Below are 25,785 nucleotides of genomic sequence, written 5' to 3'. Positions count from 1 at the left end.
CAGTTTTACCCTTTTTACCTTCTCTTTGAACAGTGTCTTTGAAACCAACTTCCCAATGAGCAGCTTTTAAAGTAGCTTGTTCCATTGGGTCACCAACAACTTCCCCATCATTCAATTTAACCAAAGCATGGGCAGCTCCCAAAACATAAGAAGTAGTTTCTGGAGCATCATCACAAATGTGTAAATGATGAATATCATCATGTTTAAAACCAGCCAAACCTTCAAAGACCAAATCTTCGGCAGTTAAAGTACCAGTCTTATCAAAACAACAAACATCGATTCTACCGGCCAATGGGATTCTGAATGGTTCAGTACAGTACACATAGTATTTCAGCAATTTAGCCAAAGAGGAGTTAACAGCCATAGTCAATTCCATTGGCAATTCTGGAGGAACAACAGAAGTGATGACAATAATACAATCCAAGATCAATTTAGATTGGACTCTGCCCATTCTGGTACCTTCAACCCAAACATACCAAGAAGCAGCAATGGCAAAAATTAACAAGAATAAGATAAACAAAAATGCTTCTTTATTACCAACAGAGACACGTTCACTTGAGAAAATCATTGTACGAACCAAAGAACCTTGAGACGTTTCAAACCCAGTTTTAGTAACTACAGCCAAAGCACCTTCATCAGGAGCAGCATGAACAATTGGAGATTCAGGTTTAGTAACTTGCAAAGCCATAGTACCACCATGTAAGATAGAATTTTTATCAAAACCTTCTGGTTGTAAAATATCATCGGAAGGTCTCAATTTGATAGATTCTTTCAATAATGGAGTAGATTCACCGGACAACATTGCTTCATTAACGATGGCTGAACCATCAACTAATAGTAAATCACATGGTAATGCACTTCCTTCATTAGTTCTAGTAATAGAAATCAAATCACCTGGCAATAAATCCGTAGTTGGGATCTTAATCCATGAGCCATCTCTATGAACATAAACATCATAAGGTTTAATACCCATACTTTGGAACTCAGACATTGTGGTTCTTCTTTGGAACACAGTAGTCATTTCAAAGGAAACTAACATAAACAAAGAAAACAATGAATAATACCATTGTTCATCCATACACCAAAGAGCAACACAAAAGATTTGGAAGACAAAAAATGGAGCAACAGCATGTTCTTTGAATAATTCCATAAAAGTAGGAATTGGGATATCAAATTTATTTGTACCATAATTTCTAATCATCTTCTCTAAATCACCACTTAAACCTTTAGTATTTTGATAAACGGATAATTTTGGAGATTCATCAAAGATAAATTCTGGAGGAGAAAATTTTTGTAATTTAGAATGATACAAGTATCTTCTCTTTTGATACAAGAAACTGACTTGTTTTTCACCATCATGGAAAGTTTCACGATTAATTTCAGATATTTCACCAACACCTGAGTTTGGAGCTGGAGTGATTTTGATAAAAGATGCATCAGCAATCTTATCCACTTTAGAATAGTTGAACTTAGCATTAATGTCAAGATTCCAATGAGGCATTAACCAGAATAACAAGTTAAATGAAACAATAGTTATAGTATAAACAAAAGTCCATTCTTTACCACCGATGTACTTATCATAATGTTGAAAATAAATCTGGAAAAAAATCGGATAGATAATTGAAAATGGCCAAACGTACGGTCTTAGGAAATATGGTTTGGGAACCAACAATTCAGCTTTTTGAATTGCCAGACTGGCAACTATATCAGACATGATTATAGTTAATTCAATGTTGTTTTAAAAAGAACACGAAATGTAGTTGATAAAACAAACGGCAAAAACCTGAAAGCTATTTTTCCATTTTCAAAATTTTTTTTTTCCAACGAATTTTTTTTTTCCAGAGATTTTGTCTTTTTTTTTTAAGTTTTGTTTTTATTAAGCTTTAAAAAGTTAATGCAACAGATTCTCAACTTTAAGAGATGATCTGATCTTAACGGATAAATTTGAGACTTACAAGATTGTCACCTGAAGAAGACCAGCCACCTTCAAGAATTGTCCACACTTATAGATCTTTGAAAGTATCGTATTTTGACGTAGTGTGAATGTCATTTGTTGGGCCACGTAGGGTTCAATTAAATTTATTAAAGATATCGCGACACATTCACGTGATCTCAAACACGAGATGAATTAAACAAAACATTATTATTACTATTATTACTATTAGTATTAAACATATACACTTTCTAAGTCTACTTGTTATCTCTAGCATAATATTCTTCATCTTTAATATATTCAACATCAGATGATGATTCTTGATTACCTTCTAAATCTTCTTCAGCATCATAAGTTTTAACACCAAATTTACCTTTCCAACCTTGATCAATCAAGTAATTTTTAAATTTGACATCTTCTTCCATTAAATCTTCTTCTTTTAAGTGAGGAACAAAGATAAAAGTAACTAAAACACCAGCTAATCCACAGATAGCAGCAATTATAAAAGTCCATCTATCACCTAAATTTTTTTGAATTGGTGCAAAAGTTTTAGTACCAACAACAGCTCCAACTTTACCAATTGCAGCCGAGAGACCATATGCGGTACCTCTTATTGGAGTAGCATACGATTCAGAAGAAATAGTACCCATAACATTACCAGGACCAAAATTACCACAACTCATCATTAATCCATAAAATACAATGAATAAACCAGTGATTGGTTTGATTTGTTTATAAGCACAACCAACAACTAATCCAAAGACAATATAACCTGAAAATCCAATCATCATGGTGTATTTTCTACCAATTTTATCAATAACCATAGCACCTAAGAAAACACCAGGAAGAGCAATAGCACCTAATAATAAATTCCATTCAGCGATTTTTTCCAAATTATTCTTTTCCAGAGGAGAAATAACATTGGAAATGATACCAGCTGAGAAAATACCATTTGGGAAAGTAACAAAATCATACAAGAACCATGCAACACAAGTACCAATTAAACGTGGCCAATAATATTTGAATGCTAACCAATAAGGAGCTCTTTGTTTAATAGCTGATTTGGTATATAATTCAGAAGTGACCATTTTCAAACGGAAATATAACACAGATAATGGCCAAAAACAACCAATGGCAAACATTGTTCTCCAAGTAGCATCTAAGTGTTTACCACAAATTTTGTTAACAATTAAGAATATACTTAAAGCAAATGGACCACCAAAAGATAATGGTAAATTTGTTGCCAAAACAAAAGCACGACCTCTTTTTTTAACCGATTCATTTGCTGCTTCACTTGCAGTAACTGAAGATGATGGATATTCAGCACCAATACCAAAGCCAGTGACACCTCTAAAAATAGTCAACATCCAAAACATTCCTCTAACAGTCACACCATGAGATGCAGCACACATCATTGATCCAAAAATTAACAAGAATGTAGCAGTAACAATTGACCATTTTCTACCAATATAATCAACAGTTAATCCAAAACAAACTTGACCTAAAATAGTACCAACTAAAGAAGCATTAGAAACTTGAGTAGACATTCCAGAATCATAAACTGAAGGATATTCAATGGCAAAAACTTTATTTAACATTGACATAACATTATTTTGATAACCATCTGAGATTAATGCAAACCCAGCACATAAAATCATCATTATATCTTTTAATTTTGCACCACCTGCTAAACGTTGTCTACGTTCTTCAGCATCATATTTGAAATGTTTGGCAGTTGGGACTTCTGTAGTTTCAATAACTTCAGGATTCTTGGAATTTGTCTCTGACATGAGTGATTAGATATATTAATTGATAGTTGTTAGATAAAATCAAGAATTTTTTTAAAATTTTCGAAACTAAAAGGATATTGGAGACTATTTATATATTGCCAGAAACAAACAAGCTAGAAAGAGAAGATTTAATATGTGGGGGGATAAATATATTTGGATTCTACATGACTAAGCAAACAATGAATGGGGGAAGTTAAATCCCATTAATAAACAATGTATGGTATGGCTATAAATTAGTTGAAGCAATAATAATAATAAAACATGGGAGAATATAATAATTTCTGCATAAGTTGATTCTAATTAAGCATCAAAAAAGAATAATTAAAGCCTTGCCCTATGAATTGGAACCATATTCAGCACAATGACTTCAAAGATGGTATTAAACAATGCCCACGTTGCTATAGATCTATATTAATGATGTATGATAGGTCACTACACGGGTTAGTTCTTTTCATTTCAATTAAGCCCATGAGTATCATAAGACAATGATTCCTATTAAATTCCTTAAAATTATTTTGACGCCATGTCTATATTACCTTTATATTGTATTTAACCGGCTTTGCAGATTGCATAGTAGAGATAAAAAAAAAATAGTATAAAGAGATAGCAAGTGGGGACACGTGCGGAGATCTGATCTTTGTTCATTTAGAAAATTTTGAAAATGAAGAGAAGTTGTTCACACTAGTGGAAGATCTTTATATAATTGATACAGATGATTTGGTTTCAACATAAGATGAATCATGATATCAAAGATTATGTCATTCTGGTCAAGAAAAATCCGGAACCAAGAAATTTGATAGTTGACAGATATTGCGAGGGAATTTATTAATTTTCTCTTTTTCCCCTTTCTGGATAAATTTCCAAACCTCATTGCTTTTATTTTTTCTTATTCTTATTTGTAGTTGGTGATAATTTCAACACAGAAAACAATGAAATATCATATTGCATGTACGGCTAAAAAAACAGAAAGAGAGTGAATGAAAAGGAGGATATTCAACGGATATTCAAAATCTATTTTGTATTATGAAATATGCCGTTCAACGAATCAACGCAACACGTTTCTACCACCATAAATAATTCATACATTTTTATGGTGCTACTTTGAAAGAGTTATCCATCAGACCGCTTTTGACACTGGAGGCATGCTTTAAACTATTTAGAAAGAAATCTAACACTACTCCCTACTCTTAATATCGATAATCTTATACTTAAACTTCAAAAGTAACAGATGCTATTAGTAAGATTAATGAAATGCAAATAAAATTGAACGTTTGGTGAATCAGTATTAGAGCGCACATGCGCAAACCATAAAGTTCGACAAGAACGTGCCAACAGCACAATGGCTACATATCATTAAATTGAAGACATTGCACGTGCTACATCATGAATTTATTCAGAGAGAGGGGGGCTTTTGCTTGAATTATTGAAAGCATACAAGAAATCAGGGAGCACAAGAAAAGAAAAAAAAATATTAAAGATTGATTACTGATTCTATGAGAAATAGATTTCCTATAACCTTTGGGATAATATCATTTCCGCATAACAGTAGCTAATCAAAATCAATTATCGGATGGTTATTCCTACCAGCTAACTTCTAGAATATTACCATGTTTAGTTTGAAATGAAATCTGGAAAACAATGTGAAATTAAAGCAACAATGGAAAAACCCTGTGGATAAAATGATCTTAATTACTTTCTTTTAATCCAAATTATGAGACGAAATGAGATGAGATGAGATTGGTTATTTTAATCAGAATGTCCAGACTAAGAATAGTTTTCTAATTCTTGATTTATTTAAGGGATATTCAGATGTCGTACCACAGTAGTCCATTCGCGATCTCCAAACTGTAAAAAAAAAAAGAAAAAGAAAAGGAAAAATAGAAATCAAATTAATTGGCACATAACCTTTAATTAGTTGGCTTTCCACATTAGTTTTTAAAGTAATATAAACGGTTTAATTAATGAAGAATTAGAAAAATATTTTCATGGAACAGTAATTTTTTTTTGCAACCAGATTCATCTCAACGATGTTTAATTACGAATACTTTATGTGCAATTAATTAATCTGTCTTCAAAACTTTTTTTCTTAGCTTTGACTTTGCAGTCGTTTCATTTTGCTCTACATAAACGGTTCATATTTCTATAACATTTAAAATTGTCAGTACCAGAGAGAGAAACTAATGCTAGTTATGAGTTTGATTTTGCGTATTTAAAGCAAAAAGAAACAACGAGGACCAATTGTAGTTGCAATTAGTACTGAGTCTTTTCTTTTTTAGAATCTTGTGTAAGCAGCATTAAGAACGTGCATCGAGACTGATTTTCAAACTTAAGGCACGTGCAAAGTCAACAGATGTCATGACATCTCCCTATGTCGGTAATGGTACGATTAATTAGTAATCATGTCAGAACGGAGAATACTTAACGGTAAAGTAAGCCTTCATTTATTTTTTTGGGTTGTCGTTTAGGCGATGATCTGGAAGTATCGGAGTTGCACAAATTATAACAGGTGCAACCACAATTGGTAGCAACTCAGATGGGACAGTAGAAGAAGAAAAAATAAAAAAAAAATAGGAGATCGGAAATCGTTTATTTATCTTAAGGTATAATATCCGAGTCATGCGGCATTTTTTTTTTGCATTTTATTTTTTTATCTTTTACCACAGGCAAAGAAAAATTATAATCTTTTATCAGTAAAAAATATATTGAACAATAAATTACAAGTTATTGGTTATTGGTTTTGTTTAATTTTATTTTATTTCTTTGATAGATCTAAGATATCTTTTAAATGAATCCACAGTGTAATTAATGATAATATTAGATATATCAACAGGGAAATGATTAACCACAGTTGTTTAGCGGTTAACTGACGGTTTAGGTTCAGCTATTGTCTCCTTGTTTTTATGGTTTTCTTTGTCATTACATCACAAAACAGTGGTGGAATCCGGAGTTTGATCCGTCGCATGACGTAATCTGCGACACGCGGAGAACCGAGGGGAGAGCGAACAAGCAAGCAGAGCAACAGAAAGACACGATACACGTGACAGGTTGAGTTTATTTTCAATGAACGGCAATTGAGCAGCAAAATAGAAGACAAGAAATAAAGAAAAAATAAGAGATAATTTTGTACGATTGACAAATTTGTTCATCCCCACGTGTTACAAACCATCGCTTGTCTCAGGACAAAAACTTTTGACGCGCGGGGGCTCAAAATTATATTATTGGATGGGCATTAGCAAAAAAAAAAAAATAATACTCTTGAAAGAAGGACATCGCTCGTGTGAATCCGATGAATAAGAGTAAGATAGAAAATTGGCGGGAATAATTAACCGGATGTTACCCCGACTTTTCTCATTGTAGGGTTACTTCATACCCTTACGGATGACTATTACGTGAGAATATGTATTAAGGAGGGCAATTACAACAATCAGCAACCTGACAGTAACAAAACCCAAAAAGAAAGAAATAAAAAGCCGTAGACACAAGAGGGGAGAGGGGACGAGGAGGAGGGGGGAGGGACAGAGAGAAAGCGAATGTTGAATATGTTGGCAATCAAATTTATGTGTGTCTTTGAATTTGTTGGCTATTATCCATTACAGCGGAGAAAAAAAAATAGAGCGAATAAAACTTGGTGCTAAAATAATTTTCTTCGGTGGGCGGAGATGGACTAAAAAAAAAAAATCTCGTTACAATAATTATACATTTGATTGAAATGATTATTTTTGTCATTAATTATTGATTAGTGCTTATCAATTTCAGTAATAATAATCGCAAATTTCTGTAATTTATTCTAAAACGAAACAACAACAAAAAAACAGATGACCTTTCATTCCTTCTTTCACCATCTTCTACGAATTACCTTACAATTGGTTCTCATTGGCTATAACCATCTTAAAAATTGTGCCATTTATCACTTTAATAATTAACTCATTTGTAAACAGGACAGAAGAAAATTAATTCAAAAATGAAAAAAAAAGGTTAATACAAAAGGTTGGTTTTGTTACCGCTAAACCGATTGTTCCTGTATACTCTCTTTCAGAAATAAAACAAAAGGCACTTTCACTAACTTCATCCCTTTCCCTCCCCCAGTATTGTGTCCAGTTGTCCGTTCATTCGTTTTCTTTCGATCCACAAGTTCTTGAGCATGCATAATGATTACCGCAACTCTTCTTCATCTTCTGTTGACAATTCAAATAAGCAGTGATTATCTAATAAATATTAAATATTGCTTTATCTCTGATTTATCATGCCATTTTTTTTTTGTTTTTGATGTGGAAAGGATATTGATTTTAATTCTGTCCAACGGTTAATATCCAATATTATTATTATTATAACACTACTTCCTTAATACACAAGAGAGAGAGAGACAGAGATGCAAAAGTGGCTTTTATTAGTTTTATTCCAAATAACCTCAAGGGATATATTGGCCATGAGTCGTGTCCCGGTAAATTACTGGAAAATAAATGTCATTTCTGCAGGTTGAGCAACAGCAACCTGTAAAAAAACAAAAATGTCTCTCTTTTTCTCTCTCCTTTTCGGCGTGAGATTAACTAATTTGTGTTAGACAACGAATCCACACATTTCTTTTTTTTTTTTTTTTTTTTGCTTTAGTTCTCCGTTGTGGTGAAAACCAAACACCAAAGTAAAAGAAATAAAACTGTTGCTTCTTTGTTTTGTCTGTATGGGATTGAATTTTTTTTTTTTTCTTTTAATATTTATATGAAATCCACTTATTTCTTTTTTCGATTTTTTTTTTGACAACCACATGTTGCCAATTTTTCTTTTAATTACTTTATCTCCAATTAATTATAGACAACCCTATTTTGATATATATATTTGAACAAGTTCTAGTATAGCTACTTATGATTCTACAGCCATGTTAGTAATTGACTCTTCGCCATCAACTCATCATCATAATCATCAAGCAAATTATTTACAACCAGATGATTTCTCAACGGATGTGATTTCTTTGCAAAATAGTGAAATGACTATTGAAACAACCAACAACATCAACAACAACCACAACCACAGTCACAATCATAATGAACAACAACAGCATAATCACTCCCATCATTTCTCAATATCATCCACAAAAAATCAAGAATCAAATCAACCACTGCCCCCAGATTCCCCTACTTTAGTCCGCAAAAAATCTACTGCATCTTCTATTTTCAGACTACATTCAAATAAAAGTACCAAATCTCAACATCAACAAGAACCAGCACCACCACCACCACAACAACAATATCAGCCTCCAACTTCACCAAGTTCTACGTCTCGTCCAAATTTAAGAAGTTTACTACGAATCGGTTCATTTTCAGGGAATGCTCGTAGACCATCTACTATTAGTCTTCTACCGGAAAGTAGATATTCCGTCATTGGTGAAACAACGCTAGAAGGTGAAGAAACCCTAGGAAATTCAATCGATGAAGAAGATGATGAATTAGCATGCTTGTCAGACCTGGAATCTGATCTCAACTATGATCCAAAGGCTGAAGAATCCACGGCTGATTATAAACATGGTGGTTACCATCCAGTTTGTAAAGGTGAGATTTACTACTCCAAGAAAATTCCTAATCGAGAATACATAATTTTACGTAAACTAGGTTGGGGTCATTTTTCAACCGTATGGTTAGCGAAAGCAAGATACAATAGCTCATTGGCTGATGTAGAAACCCATGAGAATTCCGACATGGAAGAACAGTATGTTGCTTTGAAATTTGTTAAATCAAATAAAAACTATATGGAAGCTGCCAAAGATGAAATTAAAATCATGAGTGCATTATGTGACCCAATCACTAATAATGATCACATACTGGATGAAGATAAAGAATTTTTCGGTGGTGATAACAAATCTCATCCTGGTTTCAAGCATGTGATGCAGCTTTTAGATGATTTTGAAATTTCTGGTCCTCACGGGGAACATATTTGTATGGTGTTTGAAATCCTTGGAGAAAATTTACTCAACTTAATTTACAAATACAAGAGATTACACAGAAGTTTAAGCACTGAGATTAAGCGTAAAGAAACTGAAGACTGTCCTGTTCAACAAATGAAATTCAACAAATGGGATTCAAAGAGCTGGAAAAAGAGTACTAAATCCATGTTGAGTTTGGGTCTTGGTAGTAGAAAAGATTCAAGTAATGGAAGTGAGCAAACACAAAATCCACCAAGTGTTGGTTCCACTAATTCATCCACCTCGTCGGGGTCATCATGTGCTCCAATTGAATTAACCATTGAACTGGAAGACACAGAATCCTCCACTACTGTTGAAACCTGGGAAGATGATTTGGACAGAAGATTAAGGTCAATGACTTCTGAATCTTTGGCAAAATTAATGGAAACATCCAAGACTTATGGTGGCATTCCTTTCACTCTTGTTAAACAAATTGCTAAACAAATGTTGATGGCAATTGATTATATCCACCATTGTGGAGTGATTCATACCGATTTGAAGCCGGAAAACGTTTTGATTGAAATCAAAGACATTAACAAGTTGATTAGTAAATTTGAAGATGAAAAAATTTCCAAATTCAGAGCTAATTCTGGTAGTAGAAGATCTTCATTGTTTAGAAGAAACCTGAGCAAACTACATGTACCATCCCGTAATCCATCTTGCCAACATGTTCGTACATTATCTAATAGCTCACAAAGTTACAAGATGCTGAAGAATTCTACTTCATCGACTGGTCCTATTAGATCATCGAAGCCAATCACTTCATTATCATCAGACTCTATTTTCAAGGATTTTGACTTTGATTCCAAAGCTAGGAAATCATCGTTTAAAAATATCAGTCCGAGAAATTTCTCGTTTGTTGGTAGTTTCCATTCCCATGAACAAAACAGAACTAATTGCCACAACAGCTGTGAAATTTCTGTCAAAATCGCTGATTTTGGTAATTCTGCGTGGGTTGATCATCATTTCACTGACAATATCCAAACCAGACAATATAGAAGTCCTGAGGTTATTTTATCGCTGCCTTGGAACTCCCTGGCCGATATTTGGTCAATTGGTTGTTTAATCTTTGAATTATTAACTGGTGATTATTTATTTGATCCAAGAGATGGTGGTTCATTCAATAAAGATGATGATCATCTTGCACAAATTCAAGAATTGTTGGGTGAATTCCCAAGAAAGTTGGTGTCTCGTTATGGTAAGAATTATTTCAATTGTCATGGTGAATTATTAAGAATCCGAGTATTGAAACCATGGGATTTGAAACTGGTTTTAATAGAAAAGTATCATATCGAAGTTGAAGAAGCTGAATTGATCACCAGTTTCTTGTTACCAATGTTGGAAATTCTGCCGGAGAAACGTGCCGATGCTGGCAGTTTGATCAATCATCCATGGTTATCTTCCTAATCAAATTAGAATATTTGTTATGTGTTTACGTTTGTATTTTATTATTATTATTATTATTATTATTATATTTGGTTTTATTATTATTTGGTTATTTTTGTTGATATACATTCATTTAATTCTTCATTAGTTATAATTTTTTTTTTTGTAGGTTTTTTGATGAATAGATATTGTTATTCATATGGGTACAATATGAATATGAAATTGTAGTTTTCTGTATTTGCAACCAATCATCAGAGAAGCATAAATATTCGGGCGAATTAAATTGACCCCTGTATAGAATTAGTAGCTCTTCTCTTGTTCTGTCATGTTGTCAAATACATCGCCCCTTTCCTTGTTAATGTATTCAAGAAATGTCAATTCAAAACAAGCCACAAAGAAATGACAAATTTCGGCCGAATGATATTTGATTGTGGATAAGTGTCAAAAAATTTTTCCTTTTTTTTTTTCTGTTGTGCAACCCAATTCTCGGATTTTCTAAATTGTATTGTTCTTTTTTATTCCCTCTCTAATGAATTACAAAGGGAATTTAGTTTAATAAAGGATAACATTATAGAGTTTAATTAAAAGTTAATATTAAGAGAAACTATTGCTAATAAGGATAGCAATGAATGAAATTGAGCAATTGAGGCAATTTTTTGAATTTTGATGGTTAGCTAGCATTTTAGTGTGGTTGACAGTGCGGATTATTTCCTGTTTAGGGTTAATCCGGCCGATTTTCACCAACCACAAAAAGATACGACGGATGAATAAGTGAATGAAAATTTCTTTTTTTTTTCTTTTTCCTTTTTCCCTTTGAATTCAGGAACTTCATGCTTGACCAGTGAAACCCATTACGTAAAGTCCTGGAATGACGAAGAACGATAACATCTATAAATAAGAGAAGATAATCCTCTGAAAATTGTCAATTCATTTTTTTTCATATTATCCAATTATTTACACAATCAATTAAAATTTATACATATCAAATCAAATCATAATGTCTTCTACTTCTGTTTTCGTTTCTGGTGCTTCTGGTTATATTGCCCAAGAATTAGTTAAACAATTGATTCAAAAGAACTATAAAGTTGTTGGTACTGTTAGATCTAATGAAAAAGGTGATTCATTAAAAGAAAATTTAAAAGCTGCTGGTTTACAATCTGAAAACTTCTCCTATGAAATTGTTAAAGATATTGCTGTTGAAGGTGCATTTGATGAAGCTTTGAAAGCTCACCCAGAAGTTACTATTTTCTTACATACAGCATCTCCATTCCATTTTAATGTTACTGATGTTGAAAAAGAATTATTACTTCCTGCAATTAATGGTACCAAGAATGCTTTACAAGCTATTAAGACATATGGACCACAAATTAAACATGTTGTTGTTACTTCTTCATATGCTGCCATTGGTGCATTTTTTGATCTTGCTGATCCTTCCAAATCTAAAGATGAATCTGACTGGAATCCAATTAATTATGAACAAGCTAAATCTAATCCACATAGTGGTTATGTTGGATCCAAAAAATTTGCTGAACAAGAAGCTTGGGAATTTTTGAAAAATGAAAAACCAAATTTCACTTTATCTACAGTTAATCCAGTTTATGTATTTGGACCACAAGCATTTGAAATTAAAGATAGATCACAATTAAATACATCTGCTGAAATTGTTAATTCTGTTTTGAAATTAAATAAAGATTCTCAAGTTTCTCCAAATTTAACAGGTTATTTCATTGATGTTAGAGATGTTGCAAAAGCTCATATTAGTTCATTTGAAAATAAGGAAATTATTGGTAAAAGATTACTTTTGGCTTGTTCTGCATTCTCAACTCAATCAGTTTTAGATATTATTCGTAATGATTTCCCAACTTTAAAAGAAATCTTACCAGTTGGTGATCCTTCTCAAGCTGATGATTGGAAAAAACTTGAAAGTGAAATTAAAAATGATAAAACTAAAGAATTATTAGGTTTTGAATTTATCGATTTCAAGAAATCTGTTGATGATACTGTTTCTCAAATCATTGCTTAAATTGATGTTTATAGAAATTATTTAATTAATATTATAGAGATGTTATAATATGTGTGTGCGATGTTACGTTAATCAATTTCTTGCAACCAAGAATTGGCCAAATCAAAATGTAGTTATCGGCGTTGATTAAGTATGGACTTTTTTTCAATTAACCTTGCAACATATGTTCTTAAAATTTCTATGATATTGTTCAATCTACTAACAGTCTATATGAAACTTACACCTTGAAGGGATTATACGAGGGAATGCAAAACTTAGCAGTTGAAGTGATAGTATGGAATCAGAATCCCCCGCCTCCACCACCACCGCATCCCCCTGAAATACATCCTACCGAGGAACCACAATTGACACCACCGGCATTACCAACACATCCGCCACCACCAACACACCCGCCACCTCCTCCACACGCAGCACCATTTTCTCCACTTCCACAATTACCACCGGCACCACAACCTCCCATATATGCAGCACCAATGAATGCACCTCCTAAATAAACAGCACCGATATGTGCACATGTAGCCATACCAGCACAAGCACCTGGAGTACCAGCACATTTGACGAATTGTACCACAGAACAATGTTCACCAACATGTGTCATACCTTCTCCATTCTGTAAGAATAATGGACTTGATTGCATTGTTTCTTGTTCAGCTTTCAATTTCTTCAGTGATTTGAATGCCCGGGATATTTTACTGCGTTTACTTGCTCTCTTAGCAACGCAATAGTTACAGAAACAAACAGAATACTCTTCTTTAAACTTCAATTTATATAACTTAGACGTGAATGCAAATCCATCATCTAAAGGTTTTTGTCCCACTTTATCATTATGATCAATCACTCTTTGGCATGGAGATGATTTACAGTCTCTAATATATCCATACAACAGTAACTGATGAGTGTGCCACATTAAGTCAATATCTAAAGTAGGCACCAACATACGATTCAAGGTTTTCTCGGTCAATAGTTCAAAAAATCTTCGATATCTAACCAAAGATTCAGATAACCCTTCATTTCTCAATGGTGAATTTAACCAATTAAGCTTATTCATCTTTTCAACAAAACTACCTTGACGAATGACACAATCCACTAAATCTTCACCAATCTGAATACTATTAGGAACAGTAAAACTGATCACATTGAATTTATAATATCCTCCTAAAATCAACCGTTGAGCAGCCAGACGATATCGATTATTTGAACGAACTCTTCGTAAGATATCTTGAAAAGATGGAACTGCTGGGTTAGGTTTTTTGGAAATATCGGCATGAAATTCCTGAGATGTGGTCGTGACATCCTTGGAAATTTCATCATTAATCCTATCAGGATGTCTAGTCACAAGCATTGGACCTACCATTATTCGTGAATAAAATTTAATCAAACCTTCTAGAATCCTCAGTTGTTGAATATCAAAATCTAGTAAAAACTTCCGCAATTCATCATGTGTGATATACTTTGTACCCATCCCTATATTCTGGAGATTTCTATATTTGAATCCCATGTTGTCGGTAATAAATCCTTCATCAATAAATCCAGTACCGTCAGAAGTGGTTAATGGTATATCATTGCTGATTGGATTTCCAGTGTAAGGACAGTATAAAATTACTGTATGTTCACGAAATGTAATCAAATCCGGATCGTACTGCAAATCATTAGCATTCCTGGTGAAGCCACCAATGAATGATAAATAGTTCTTTTTCAACTCATCAGGAACAACAAACTCAAAAGTTGAATCATTTATATAAGCATTGATTATATGCAATGGGAATGGGTAATTGATGAAATAATACATGTCGTTTCTGACAAATACATCATAAAACGTCAATGGATTCAACATGAATGCGTGCCAAACCATAATAACGTCCAATGGAGGAATCAATTGATTAGCCATGGTTGTAAATGCTTGACTTCGATTATCGATAGTTGTTTCCAAATTCCTGTCACCTCTTGTAAAACCATTACTGCGTTGTTTCAAAGCTGATATGAATATAATGAATCGTCTAACAGCAAGGGTGACAAACATTTTCCAGTCTTTATCATCTGAACTTTTAGTTGATTTCAGTTCAAGTACCTTCTTTTTCAATTCCCCAAAAGCTTTCAATAATTTTAAATGAGCAGTTGCTTCTGTTGTATTGGGCATGTGTTGAGGTGGTTGGGTCTGATTGAATTTGACCTCTTCGTCTCTTGGTAAAAAAGTATATTGATAACTTCGAAAACTTGCATATTCTGGGTTTTGAGTACGATTTTCCGTATATGTGGGTGGTTCATCCTCTTTGTAATCTGGTAATACGTTCATTATTCGTTGAGGAAGAAAAACTCGTCCAGTTGGATTGTTGAAATTCGATGAAACATGGATCTTTTTTATATCCCTTGTCAAACATTCAAACTTACAAACTTACGAATCAGAAAAAGAAAATGCATGGCGGGTGTACTCAAACTACGAGTTTCTTGGTTCATTCTTGACATGATTGGATAACACATGACTGCAACTATGAAATATGAAATTGGCAATGTATAATGAAATTAATGACCAAATATACACCGAGTGGGTAAGCTAAGGACAATTATAGTACTTTTACTTCCATATAAATTGAACAAATTTGTTGAAAGTACCAATTTGAACTTCCACACTACTTTTCTTTTCTCGGCCGAAATTCAAAGATGAAATTGGGCATGTTGTTCCAGGTAGAAATGCTAATTGTCAGAAGAAACTGGAACTGAGAATCATGTCAATGAATCAACTGTATTAACTTCTTCGAGAGTATATTCGACACATTCAAACACCTGCGTGGAGCAGACAATAAGTAATGGTAAATTAATTTCGGATTATTTCCCAATTAAGAAACAGCCGCTTTAGACAGCCGAATATTATTTCAGACGATTGATGAACAAACAATACAATGAATTTGGGATACTGGACTATACATACTACCCGTTAGTCGACTTTAAACCCTATTGTCACAAGACGGGAACATAATAAAATGGGAAGGAAAACAAGACGAAAAAAAAAATTATCTGCCGCGCCGTTTTCTTATCCGCTTTCCTTCCCTATCCAAAAATTTTTCACGATATAAATATAGCAATCATTTTTCTTCATTAACCTCCATTCCTTATTTTCTTTCTTCTACCCACATCACAAACAACAAATAACAACTTTACATAAAACATGAGTACATTTATATTAGGAGCTACTGGATTTGTTGGAACTCAAATTGTTAAATTTGCTGAATCTTCTTCAGTTTTCAATTCAATTGTTACAGTTACAAGAAGAACCCCAAATTTTAATGACCCATCTAAAAAAATCAAATCATTAGAAGATAAAAATACTGACAATTGGCCGGAATTAATTAAATCAAATGAATCAACAGATGCTTTTATTTCTTCTTTTGGTACAACTAGAGCAAAAGCCGGGTCTGCTGAAAATTTCAAAAAAATCGATTATGGTATAAACTATGCCGCTGCTAAAGCAGCTAAAGAAAATGGAACTAAAGTATATGTTTTAGTTAGTTCTATGGGTGCCAATTCTGGATCAAGATTTTTATATATGAAAACAAAAGGTCAATTAGAAGATGATGTCATTGCTTTAGGTTTTGATCATACTGTTATTTTAAGACCTGGTATTTTGCTTGGTCAACGTGAAGGCAGTCATGGTCTTGGTAATGATGTATCAGCAACTATTGGTAGTTGGGCTAAAAATACTTTCTTACAACGTTGGTTGAATTCAATAGATGCTAGTGATGTTGGTAAAGTTGCTGTTGATTTTGCAGCAAAAGGAGTTAAAGGTGAATTGAAAGAAAAAGTTTTGATTGTTGAAAGTGCAGAAATGATTAAAATTGCCAAGGGCTTGTAATATGGACATAGTATAGTTATATTTAATTTATTGGACATTCTTTTATATGACTCTTTATGAAATGTAGTCGATTGTGAGTTACCAAAATGTATACTCCAGTGTATTTGAATATTGAACAATAGAGGTGGAACTATTCCATGACCAGGGGTCCACAAATCCATACTGGCCACTACTAACCCCGCTGAGACAAACGGAACTGTTAAATACGAGATACCAATAGATCAGCATGCTAACCAGAAAATTCAATCATTTCAACTAGATATCTTTTTGTGGATCTATCCAGTATAATCATAAGCAATGGATGCCATGTAAAAAACTTGGTATATGCCATCATTAATTTATCACTAAAAAGTGATTAAGCTATTAAAGTAAATATGAGCTCGTAAATCTTAACAGACTATTTCTTGACTCGAAGTATCAACCGTTGCTAGTTTTTAGTTACTTGTACTGACACGCTCTAGTATCAACAAAGCAATTCTTACCACCTAAACGTATCAACTTTCAACAACTGTACCATCCTATTGTTCAATTGCCTCGCTGGTGGGTAATTTGCTTGCAACAGGTAACTATTGACTCATAATATGAACAAGACTGCAAGTTATCAAAAACAACTGTAATCCATCTCTAGAATCAATACCGATAAGTAGATCTCATCATGTTATCATTCAGAGTCGAAACCATATCTCGCGATTAACTTCCCAATCCATGTTTAAAGAACATACATAATTTCAAGGACGCCCATAAACACATGATCATACGGCGAATCCATTATAAATATGGTCTTATCGATATAGTAATTGACAACACTAATTGTAAGTTCCTAATTAATGAGCTGTAATTGTAGTACATATGATTTCTATTTCGTATAGAAGATATAAGAATCCGATTGTGTTATCTTTCGCAATCACCTGTTCCTACCAAAGCGGAAAGAGGGACTCACCTGTCAACCTAAATGAGAGAGAGAAAAAACAAATTGCACCTGTTTTATATTTCAGACTCCGAATTACGGATAAATAGAAATTTCATAATAAAGAATATCGACGGAGATTCAAGGATCCCCATATCCCGGGACCAAAATGTATATAAACAAAACTATTTACCTTCTACATAGTTTTTAACTCTTTTTCTTCCTTCTTTTACATTGTATTCCGTTTTTCTATTTTATTATTTCATTATGATTTCGTCATCCACTAACACTTCATCTTCATCCTGATTGTATCTGCCATGCCAACTTTATTCCATAGATATAATGAATTATTGAAAAGACGTCCATGGATAATGAATTCCATTGGATGTGGATTATTTTTCACTTTAGGAGATTATGTAGCACAATCATTATTTCCTAAAGAACCTAATCAACCAATAGATCGCAAGAGAATAATTCGAGCAGGTATTTATGGATCTTGTTTCTTTGCTCCGATTAGTGTTCTATGGCATGGTAAAACATTACCAAAGATCAAAAATCCTTTCATTAATATATTTCATAGACAAAAAATGAAAGAAGTTCCTCATATGAAACAAAAAATTCATTTTTATGATACTGTTTTTAGAATGGGTATTGATCAATTGATATTTCCTGGGTTAGTATGGATCCCTTTATATAATACAGTCATGGTTATTTTAGCAGGTAGAGAAGATCCATTTCTGGTTATTCAAGATAAATTATATAATAATTGGTGGAGAGTTTTAAGTGCAAATTGGACAGTTTGGCCAGGTTTCCAATTATTTAATTTATTTTTCATTCCTGTTCATTTAAGAATTGTTGCTCAAAATATTTGGGCTACTGGTTGGAATACTTTCTTGAGTTTTGTTCATAATACTAAAGGTCATGGTCATGGTAGTGGTCATATATTGGAAGAAATTGTGGATATAGAAGATGAAGATCAAGAGTTTTACATGTTCTATGATTGAGAACCATGTACAAGATATATATATTCTATAGATGATTATGCTTGTTATTATAACTGGATAATATATGTAATGTTTCTTTGATGTGACTCAAATTCTGTACATTTGGTAGTTCTGATCTCACTAAGACTCAGAATCATCTTCATCCAACAAAAAAGATCGCGAAAAAAAAAAATAAACTGAAAAGAATCAATTTCACAGCCATAATAATCTTTTCTCTTCCAACAATCCTTCATTCCCCCCAAGATGAGACACTTATTTACAGCTTATAATTCTTTATTAAAAAAGTATCCAATAACGACTAATTGTATTTCCACTGGTATATTAATGGGTCTGGGTGATATTCTTGCACAATATTTATTCCCTACTAATCAATCCAATAAATCATCAACTTTTGATTATCAACGAACTTTTAGAGCATTTATATTTGGTTCTTGTATATTTGGTCCTATTGGTCATACATGGTACAAATTCTTAGGTACAAAAATTCAATGGAAGAGTAATAATCGATCTTATACAAAATTGAAAACTACTTTATTTAGAGTATTAATTGATCAAACTATATTTGTTCCTTTCATTTGTTACCCTATATATTATGGTTCTATGACTTTACTTGAAGGAAAACAACCAATTTGGCAAAATTTAAAATTGAAATTTGAAGAGAAATGGTGGGATACTGTAAGAACTAATTGGATGGTTTGGCCATTTGTTCAATTTGCAAATTTTTATTTATTACCTCCTCATTTACGATTATTAATGATTAATTTTGTAAGCATCGGTTGGAATACTTTCTTAAGTTATATTTTACATAGAACAAAGTAAATAGATTAGAAATTAAAGACAAAATTTTTATTAAAATAGTAATGGAAGTTATTCCTTTTTCATTCACAAGTGTTTAATATCTCTATCACGACTTCTGTAAAAATTGTACACAAAAGTTCATTTCATCTTCAGTTAAAGATGAAATATAAAGACATTTGGATAATAACTCCAGTTGAACATCGAATCTATAATTTTTAGCCCATTCAATACATTGTGATAATGATTTAACAATTGCTACTGATGTTCTGAATTTACCAAAATTAATCAATCTATCATTAATCTTACCAACTCTTTCATTATTATAAACCAAATCATTAATGTATAATCCAACAAATGGAATACACCCTTTGGAAGGTTGAATATTATTAGTGGCTTTTCTAAGTTGATAAAAGTTGTTCAAAGGTGAACATAATTTTTTCAACAGTTCATCAACTTCATCATCAACATATTTTTCAATTTTCAGCGAACTTAAAGCAACAACAATTTGCATAGTAGTGGCGAAATTTTGTAATTGAACACAATGATGAGCAATATGAATAAATCTTTTAATCACTTCATCACGTTCATCTTGAGATAATAAAACCTCAGAGATGATCCAATTTACCATGAGATTAAACCTGTCAATAACTAAATTGACCCCCGCAAAATCTCTAAGAATAACTTGTAACCAACTTGTAACACCAGTTACTAAATGATTCCATTTCAATTCAATCAAATCTTTCCAATCTAATGACAATGAAAGATCAGCTTCAATAAGTGTCATGTGTTTGGCAATTTCCTCGGAATCATATGATAAAACAAAAGAAATATGCGCATTATTTAGCATAATATCATCTACTGACAATGATGATGAAAAATTATCCAACATAACACTTGGTGAATCAAGTTGACGTGATTGAGAGTGTGATTGAGAATATTGGTATTGTTGTCCTTGAGAATCATCACCTGTTATATTTGTACTATCATTAATTCTCTTCTTGATTGGTGTCAAAGGAGTTGCAGAAACATCAAATGCTTCTTCATCATCATCAAAACTGATGACGTCAACAGTCTTGGCATTATTTATCTCATTCAAGATATCTTCAGTATCATCCATTCTGTTGACTTCTTCTTCCTCTTCTTCAACTTTCTTCTTTAATGTCAGTTTAGATGAAGATTTACCTTCAAGCTTATGTAATGCAAATTGTATAGGATCTTCAGCTGATTGAATACTTTCATCTGGAATAGCAGCCAATTCTTTCAATGCAAAACTACTGATTCCTGGTATAGCAACAGAATTACTACTTGATCCAGTATACGCAGTAGAATGGAATGATTCCTTGTTGGTAGTTCTAATGGAACTCTTGCATGCCGATGAAAAAATAGAACTATCTGCCACATCAGCAGATGATTGTTTGGAAAGACGAGCCAATTCATGAAATGGTAACTCGGTTAAAGCACATAATACACTATACCTAATACTTTTGGAACTACTACGTGAAATCGAAGTTATCTGATTTTCATCCGCCCCTGCGGCAATACGAAGATTATTAAAACCAGTCTTCTTTTTCAAACCGTTGTATTCGGTATTCTCATATTTAATTGAATTGTGTTCGTTGAAAATCGAGAAAGCAGAATCATAACTCACATATGATTTGATTGAATCTCTTCTGAATACTGAACCATTGGAATTTCTAGACCACATGGAGAGTCTCTTGTTATGAGTCAAACTAGTGTTAGCATTCTCACAGAAACTAATTCTTTTCGGTTTTTCCAGATGTGGACTCATTGCAATACCAAGATCAGCAACTTCAGCATCATATTGCGTGATATTACTTGGGGTTGAGATAGAAGAATGACCTGTTGATTGATTCGGATTTTGGAAACTGAAACCCGGTTCTGAGTATTGTGAAGCTCTCTTTTTCTGCGGTTCTTCAGTCAGGAAATTAAATTCATCAAATTCTTCTTCCAATGGAGTTTTATCACCAATATTAATATTATCTTCGTCATTCCAATTAATACTGGCTGGACTCTGAAATGAAGATGAACCTTCTGAGTCATCTTGTTTCTCTTCCATTCCCTCCTCTTCTTCAAGGATGTTACTAGATGATATGTTTCTTGGAACTTTGACATTGTAAACGTTATCACTATCGTTGATTAAGTTGTCAATTTTGACAATGTTCAAATCAGATAAATCATTTATATCCATTTCATCTTCTTCATCTTTCTCTGGAACACCTTCTGTGGGTTTCAAATGATCTTCTTCTTTAAGTATGATGGGTTCCTTAACATTTTGGTCATCCTCTTCAACGTTTTTAACCTCATTTTCAGATGCAATTCCACCACTGCTAGTACGTACACTATCAGTATTACTCTTATTCCCATTTGAAGTTTGATCAGAAAATTGTGAATGCAGTTCAATAATTGCACTGCTGGTTTCACTGCGGATACAGTTTCTTATCAAATATTCCAATTCGTCAATGATTCTAGCACTTAAAGCATCAACTCTTCTTCCAACATCTTTCTTGTCATCCATAACATTGATTGCATCTGTTATTAACCTATTGAGATCTTCAGTCGAAGGTTTAGAAGTTAACATTTGATCAGCTGTAGTGGTGGTGGTACCGGCGGTAGCAGTAGACATACGAGAAGCTGAATCTTTGTGCACAACTAAGGTTTTCTTCCAACTGTCCATCAACTTTCGTATAGAGCCTCGTCTATTCAAACTATCATGGTCGGAAAATATAGATGAATTTGATGGAAGTTGCGGTGGGGCAAACGCTTTTGGTGACATAAAAGACTGTGCATCCGTGGAAGCATAATCCATAACTTTGACTGGTGTCGAAGGAACAATCCCAGCAACTTTAGAAGTAGGTAATTTAATATGACCATTTGTGGCAAACCCAGCTTCATTGAAATATTTTGTCTTTGTTGGTGTGGTTTGTGTTAGTGGTGGAAAGTTCTCTTGGTTATCATGCGACTTATGTTGAACTGTCTTCGTCTTCTTTAAATCCAATGACGAATCCTTGATATTCATATGATTATGCCTGGATGCCTGTTTCATTGTACGTCTTTCCTTGACCTGAGGTGCTCCTTTTGTTGGTGAAATACTTGTAGCCATAGAAAGAGGGGAACTTCTTGGTAGACTAAATGAGCTTGAAAATGTTGGAGACTTGACCAACTTCTTACGTTGTTGCATTTGATGGATCTTATTGTTGATTGATATTCTGGAGGAATCGTGTTGTAAAAACAAGTTATTAATGGATAATTGTGTACGTTCTGCTTGGAGATTGTTTTCGTCATCAAACATTAATGTTTTGTGATGGGTTTTTGAATCATATAACGAAAGCATTGCCGATCTACGGAATGATGGGTTGGTATGGATTGATATTTCAGTATTTGACTTGGACAATTTCTTGTTGTTATTCAATGAAGTTGCTAATGGTATGACATAATTGTACGCATTGTTACTATTCATAATAGCATCAAAATCCAAGTCCAATAACCAAAACTCATTGATAATCTTCAACCAATGAATCTTTAAATCTCCAAGAATTTTTGATGTGAAGATGGAGTTATTGATTGTGGCTTCAGTTTGTTCAACACCATGCTTTACCACCAAGTTTGACTCTAGGGTTATACTATTCATGGTTTTGGCAAACAAGTCACATAATTGATAATCATTATTGAAATCATCAATGAAATAATTAAGGATCCAATGTCTTAAAACAACAAATGTTCGCAACAACACTAGTTTTCCAATTTTAATATTATCTTCTACTGGTGAGTTAAGATATTGTAGAGCCCAAATCAATCTTGTCAATAATAAATCCATAACTTCACGACTATTGGAGAACAATCTATAAGTCAAAAAGAAATCACAGATCAAATCATAGTCAATTATTTCTGGGGATGTCATATGTACTATTAGTGCTTTGATGGTTGCTTGATTGATTAATTCTGGGTTGGTATCATCATATTTAACTAGATCGTCTCTGCTTTGTGTTGGTAGACAAGGAAATAATTCTTCATCATCAAATATAGATTCGTTGTGTCTATTGTAAAGAAAATCAGGATGCACACTTGCTGCATGAATGGCAATTTCTTGCTGTTGTTGAAAATTGTGGTTTGAAGTGGATGTGGAAAGTATATCATTTGATAAATTGACTAGTGAATTGTTGTCATCGAGATTATTCAGTAGTTGTTGCTCTTCCTCTTCTTCTCTCTGTTCCTCAAATTCTTGGTTATCCAGATCCTGTGTAAAATTGTTGTCACTATTGCATTCCAACATAGTTTCTGCTGGTGATGAATCTTTGTCAACTTCACCCGTAAGATTGGAAGCCTGTTGATGTTCGTCTGTCATTTTTAAGATGTGTGCAAAATTACAATTAAAGAAAGAATTGAACGTAGTAATTAAAAAATAACAAATTTAAAAATAAAAGGTAACGAATGTAATGAAATGAAAGTGATGTTCTATCCAAAGAATTGAATTCAATTAATATGGTAATGACAACAACAACAACGACGACGACGATAATGAGAAGTTGATAATGAAAACAGACAGCAATAACTTGATGATGAATGAAAGTTAGCCTAAAAAAAAAAGAGGTCGCTGTGATGTTACAAACTCACAACAACAAATGAGTTAAGGCAAGAAAAATTTTCCTTAGTTTTAACACTCGCACCATATTTGTTTACTTTAAAATTATACACACTGGACAAAATTATTTGACACCACATACAAAAGAAAAAAAAGCTTTTGTGATGCATAGCTGAAATAGACGACCCAATAATAAATGGAGAATGTTAAACAATGAATTAATGAGAAAATGGGACAGTCAAAGAAAGTTATAATACCCACATAGCATAAATAACCTGTTTCATCTATTGTGCATGTTCTTTCTGATTGTACTTGACATTTAGCCAGTAATGGTGTACAGGTTTTATTTAACGTTGGTCAAAATTCAACAACATGGCAGCCATTTGGGACAACCACAAACAGAAAAAAAAAAAATTGGCAACCCAGTGGAACAGATTTGTTTACATTCTTTAAACTATGGAGTGACACAAATTTATGAAATGTAAACAAACGCGAACAAAATTGTTGGTTTTTGTGTTGCCAAAATCTTTCTCGCTTTACTTTACTTTACCTTACTTAGTGATCTCTCTCTCTCTCTGTATGTGTGCGTGTAAATGTGCACAATATTTTGTTTCGTAAGAAAGAAAGAAAGAAAGTTGCTAATTTTGATTTGGCTTAGATTTTCCTAAACCCCAGCCAACTAACTTTTGCTAAATCTTTAGTGTCGAAATTAGTCGATACAACTCTAATGCATGTTTTTTTTTCTTTCCATTTCAAGATAATGACAATTAAATGAAGTGACATAGTTATAGCACTTGTATGTTTTTGACTTCTATTGTTATGTTGGTTATATTGCCCCATAGTTTACCGGTTACAGTACAACGCGTCTGGCAACAGTCTATTGAGAAAAAAAAGGCGGTAAATTAAGTAAAAAAAAATTCCCCTTTAATTATGTCGTTCAAACATTCCTTTAGCTAAACAAAGGATGATCCGCCACACACACATGAAATAGACTAAAGCATGTAATTAAACAGCCAATGAGATACCATTATAGCTTACTAATCAAGAAGAATGTTACCAACTCAACTAATCTTTTGCATTGCGCCACGGAAAAAATTTGGCAGCACTTTACAGAGTCCCTCGCCTGTATAAAGTCATCTTGGAAGGAATATTCAATAGAGTTGGTGCTGATGTTATATGACTTCGTAATGTCAAGTCTATTGATGGGCTCATAATTTTCTTGCTCTTCGTGTTTTAGTCTTTTCTGTTTCGTAGTTTTACCACTAACCGGTCGTCACCAAATGAAAATAAAGTAGTACATATCTACTCTATTGTTCTACTCTACTCCTTTTTTTTTGCAGCACAACAAGAGATACGATAGTGTATGATTGAACCATAACACAAGGCAAAGACAAAAAAAAAACATCTAAATCGTGTATTCTTACAAGTCTGTTATCAATTACTTAGAATTGTTTTGCAAGTTTTGTTGAATCATACTTTTTAATGATGCAAAATTTGAATCTCTATTTTGCAAAGCTGTTTTAAACATCACACTTTCCTGCTTT

General features: G+C 33.1%; 9 protein-coding genes across 9 annotated transcripts; 5 read left to right on the top strand and 4 right to left on the bottom strand. All coding sequences in view use genetic code 12, as the record gives it.

Annotated features, from left to right (window-relative positions):
- Position 1: 1 nt before the first annotated feature.
- On the bottom strand, positions 2–1,714 carry CTRG_01910 (uncharacterized protein; the record flags this gene model as incomplete). The annotated part of the gene is made up of 1 exon (XM_002547557.1): positions 2–1,714. A coding segment is annotated over one exon (1,713 nt), but the record flags the coding sequence as incomplete, so codon positions are not given.
- Positions 1,715–2,190: 476 nt separating this feature from the next.
- On the bottom strand, positions 2,191–3,723 carry GIT1 (Git1p; the record flags this gene model as incomplete). The annotated part of the gene is made up of 1 exon (XM_002547556.1): positions 2,191–3,723. The coding sequence occupies one exon, from the start codon at positions 3,721–3,723 to the stop codon at positions 2,191–2,193; it is 1,533 nt and encodes a 510-aa protein (XP_002547602.1).
- Positions 3,724–8,596: 4,873 nt separating this feature from the next.
- Positions 8,597–11,083, top strand: CTRG_01908 (uncharacterized protein; the record flags this gene model as incomplete). The annotated part of the gene is made up of 1 exon (XM_002547555.1): positions 8,597–11,083. One exon carries the CDS (start codon positions 8,597–8,599, stop codon positions 11,081–11,083), a length of 2,487 nt encoding a protein of 828 aa, XP_002547601.1.
- Positions 11,084–12,059: 976 nt separating this feature from the next.
- On the top strand, positions 12,060–13,085 carry CTRG_01907 (SDR family oxidoreductase; the record flags this gene model as incomplete). Its single annotated transcript, XM_002547554.1, has 1 exon — positions 12,060–13,085. One exon carries the CDS (start codon positions 12,060–12,062, stop codon positions 13,083–13,085), a length of 1,026 nt encoding a protein of 341 aa, XP_002547600.1.
- Positions 13,086–13,365: 280 nt separating this feature from the next.
- Positions 13,366–15,378, bottom strand: CTRG_01906 (glycine-rich domain-containing protein; the record flags this gene model as incomplete). Its single annotated transcript, XM_002547553.1, has 1 exon — positions 13,366–15,378. One exon carries the CDS (start codon positions 15,376–15,378, stop codon positions 13,366–13,368), a length of 2,013 nt encoding a protein of 670 aa, XP_002547599.1.
- Positions 15,379–16,248: 870 nt separating this feature from the next.
- Positions 16,249–16,932, top strand: CTRG_01905 (uncharacterized protein; the record flags this gene model as incomplete). Its single annotated transcript, XM_002547552.1, has 1 exon — positions 16,249–16,932. The coding sequence occupies one exon, from the start codon at positions 16,249–16,251 to the stop codon at positions 16,930–16,932; it is 684 nt and encodes a 227-aa protein (XP_002547598.1).
- A 1,224-nt stretch (positions 16,933–18,156) lies between these two features.
- CTRG_01904 (Mpv17/PMP22 family protein) lies at positions 18,157–18,843 on the top strand (the record flags this gene model as incomplete). The annotated part of the gene is made up of 1 exon (XM_002547551.1): positions 18,157–18,843. The coding sequence occupies one exon, from the start codon at positions 18,157–18,159 to the stop codon at positions 18,841–18,843; it is 687 nt and encodes a 228-aa protein (XP_002547597.1).
- A 243-nt stretch (positions 18,844–19,086) lies between these two features.
- CTRG_01903 (Mpv17/PMP22 family protein) lies at positions 19,087–19,662 on the top strand (the record flags this gene model as incomplete). Its single annotated transcript, XM_002547550.1, has 1 exon — positions 19,087–19,662. One exon carries the CDS (start codon positions 19,087–19,089, stop codon positions 19,660–19,662), a length of 576 nt encoding a protein of 191 aa, XP_002547596.1.
- Positions 19,663–19,747: 85 nt separating this feature from the next.
- Positions 19,748–24,004, bottom strand: LTE1 (mitotic regulator; the record flags this gene model as incomplete). Its single annotated transcript, XM_002547549.1, has 1 exon — positions 19,748–24,004. One exon carries the CDS (start codon positions 24,002–24,004, stop codon positions 19,748–19,750), a length of 4,257 nt encoding a protein of 1,418 aa, XP_002547595.1.
- Between the last annotated feature and the right edge of the window lie 1,781 nt (positions 24,005–25,785).

Source organism: Candida tropicalis (assembly GCF_000006335.3).
Source record: "Candida tropicalis MYA-3404 genomic scaffold supercont3.2, whole genome shotgun sequence".
Lineage (NCBI taxonomy): Eukaryota > Fungi > Ascomycota > Pichiomycetes > Serinales > Debaryomycetaceae > Candida > Candida tropicalis.
The sequence above is the reverse complement of the archived record's forward strand: the minus strand, read 5'-3'. Positions and strand labels throughout refer to the sequence as shown.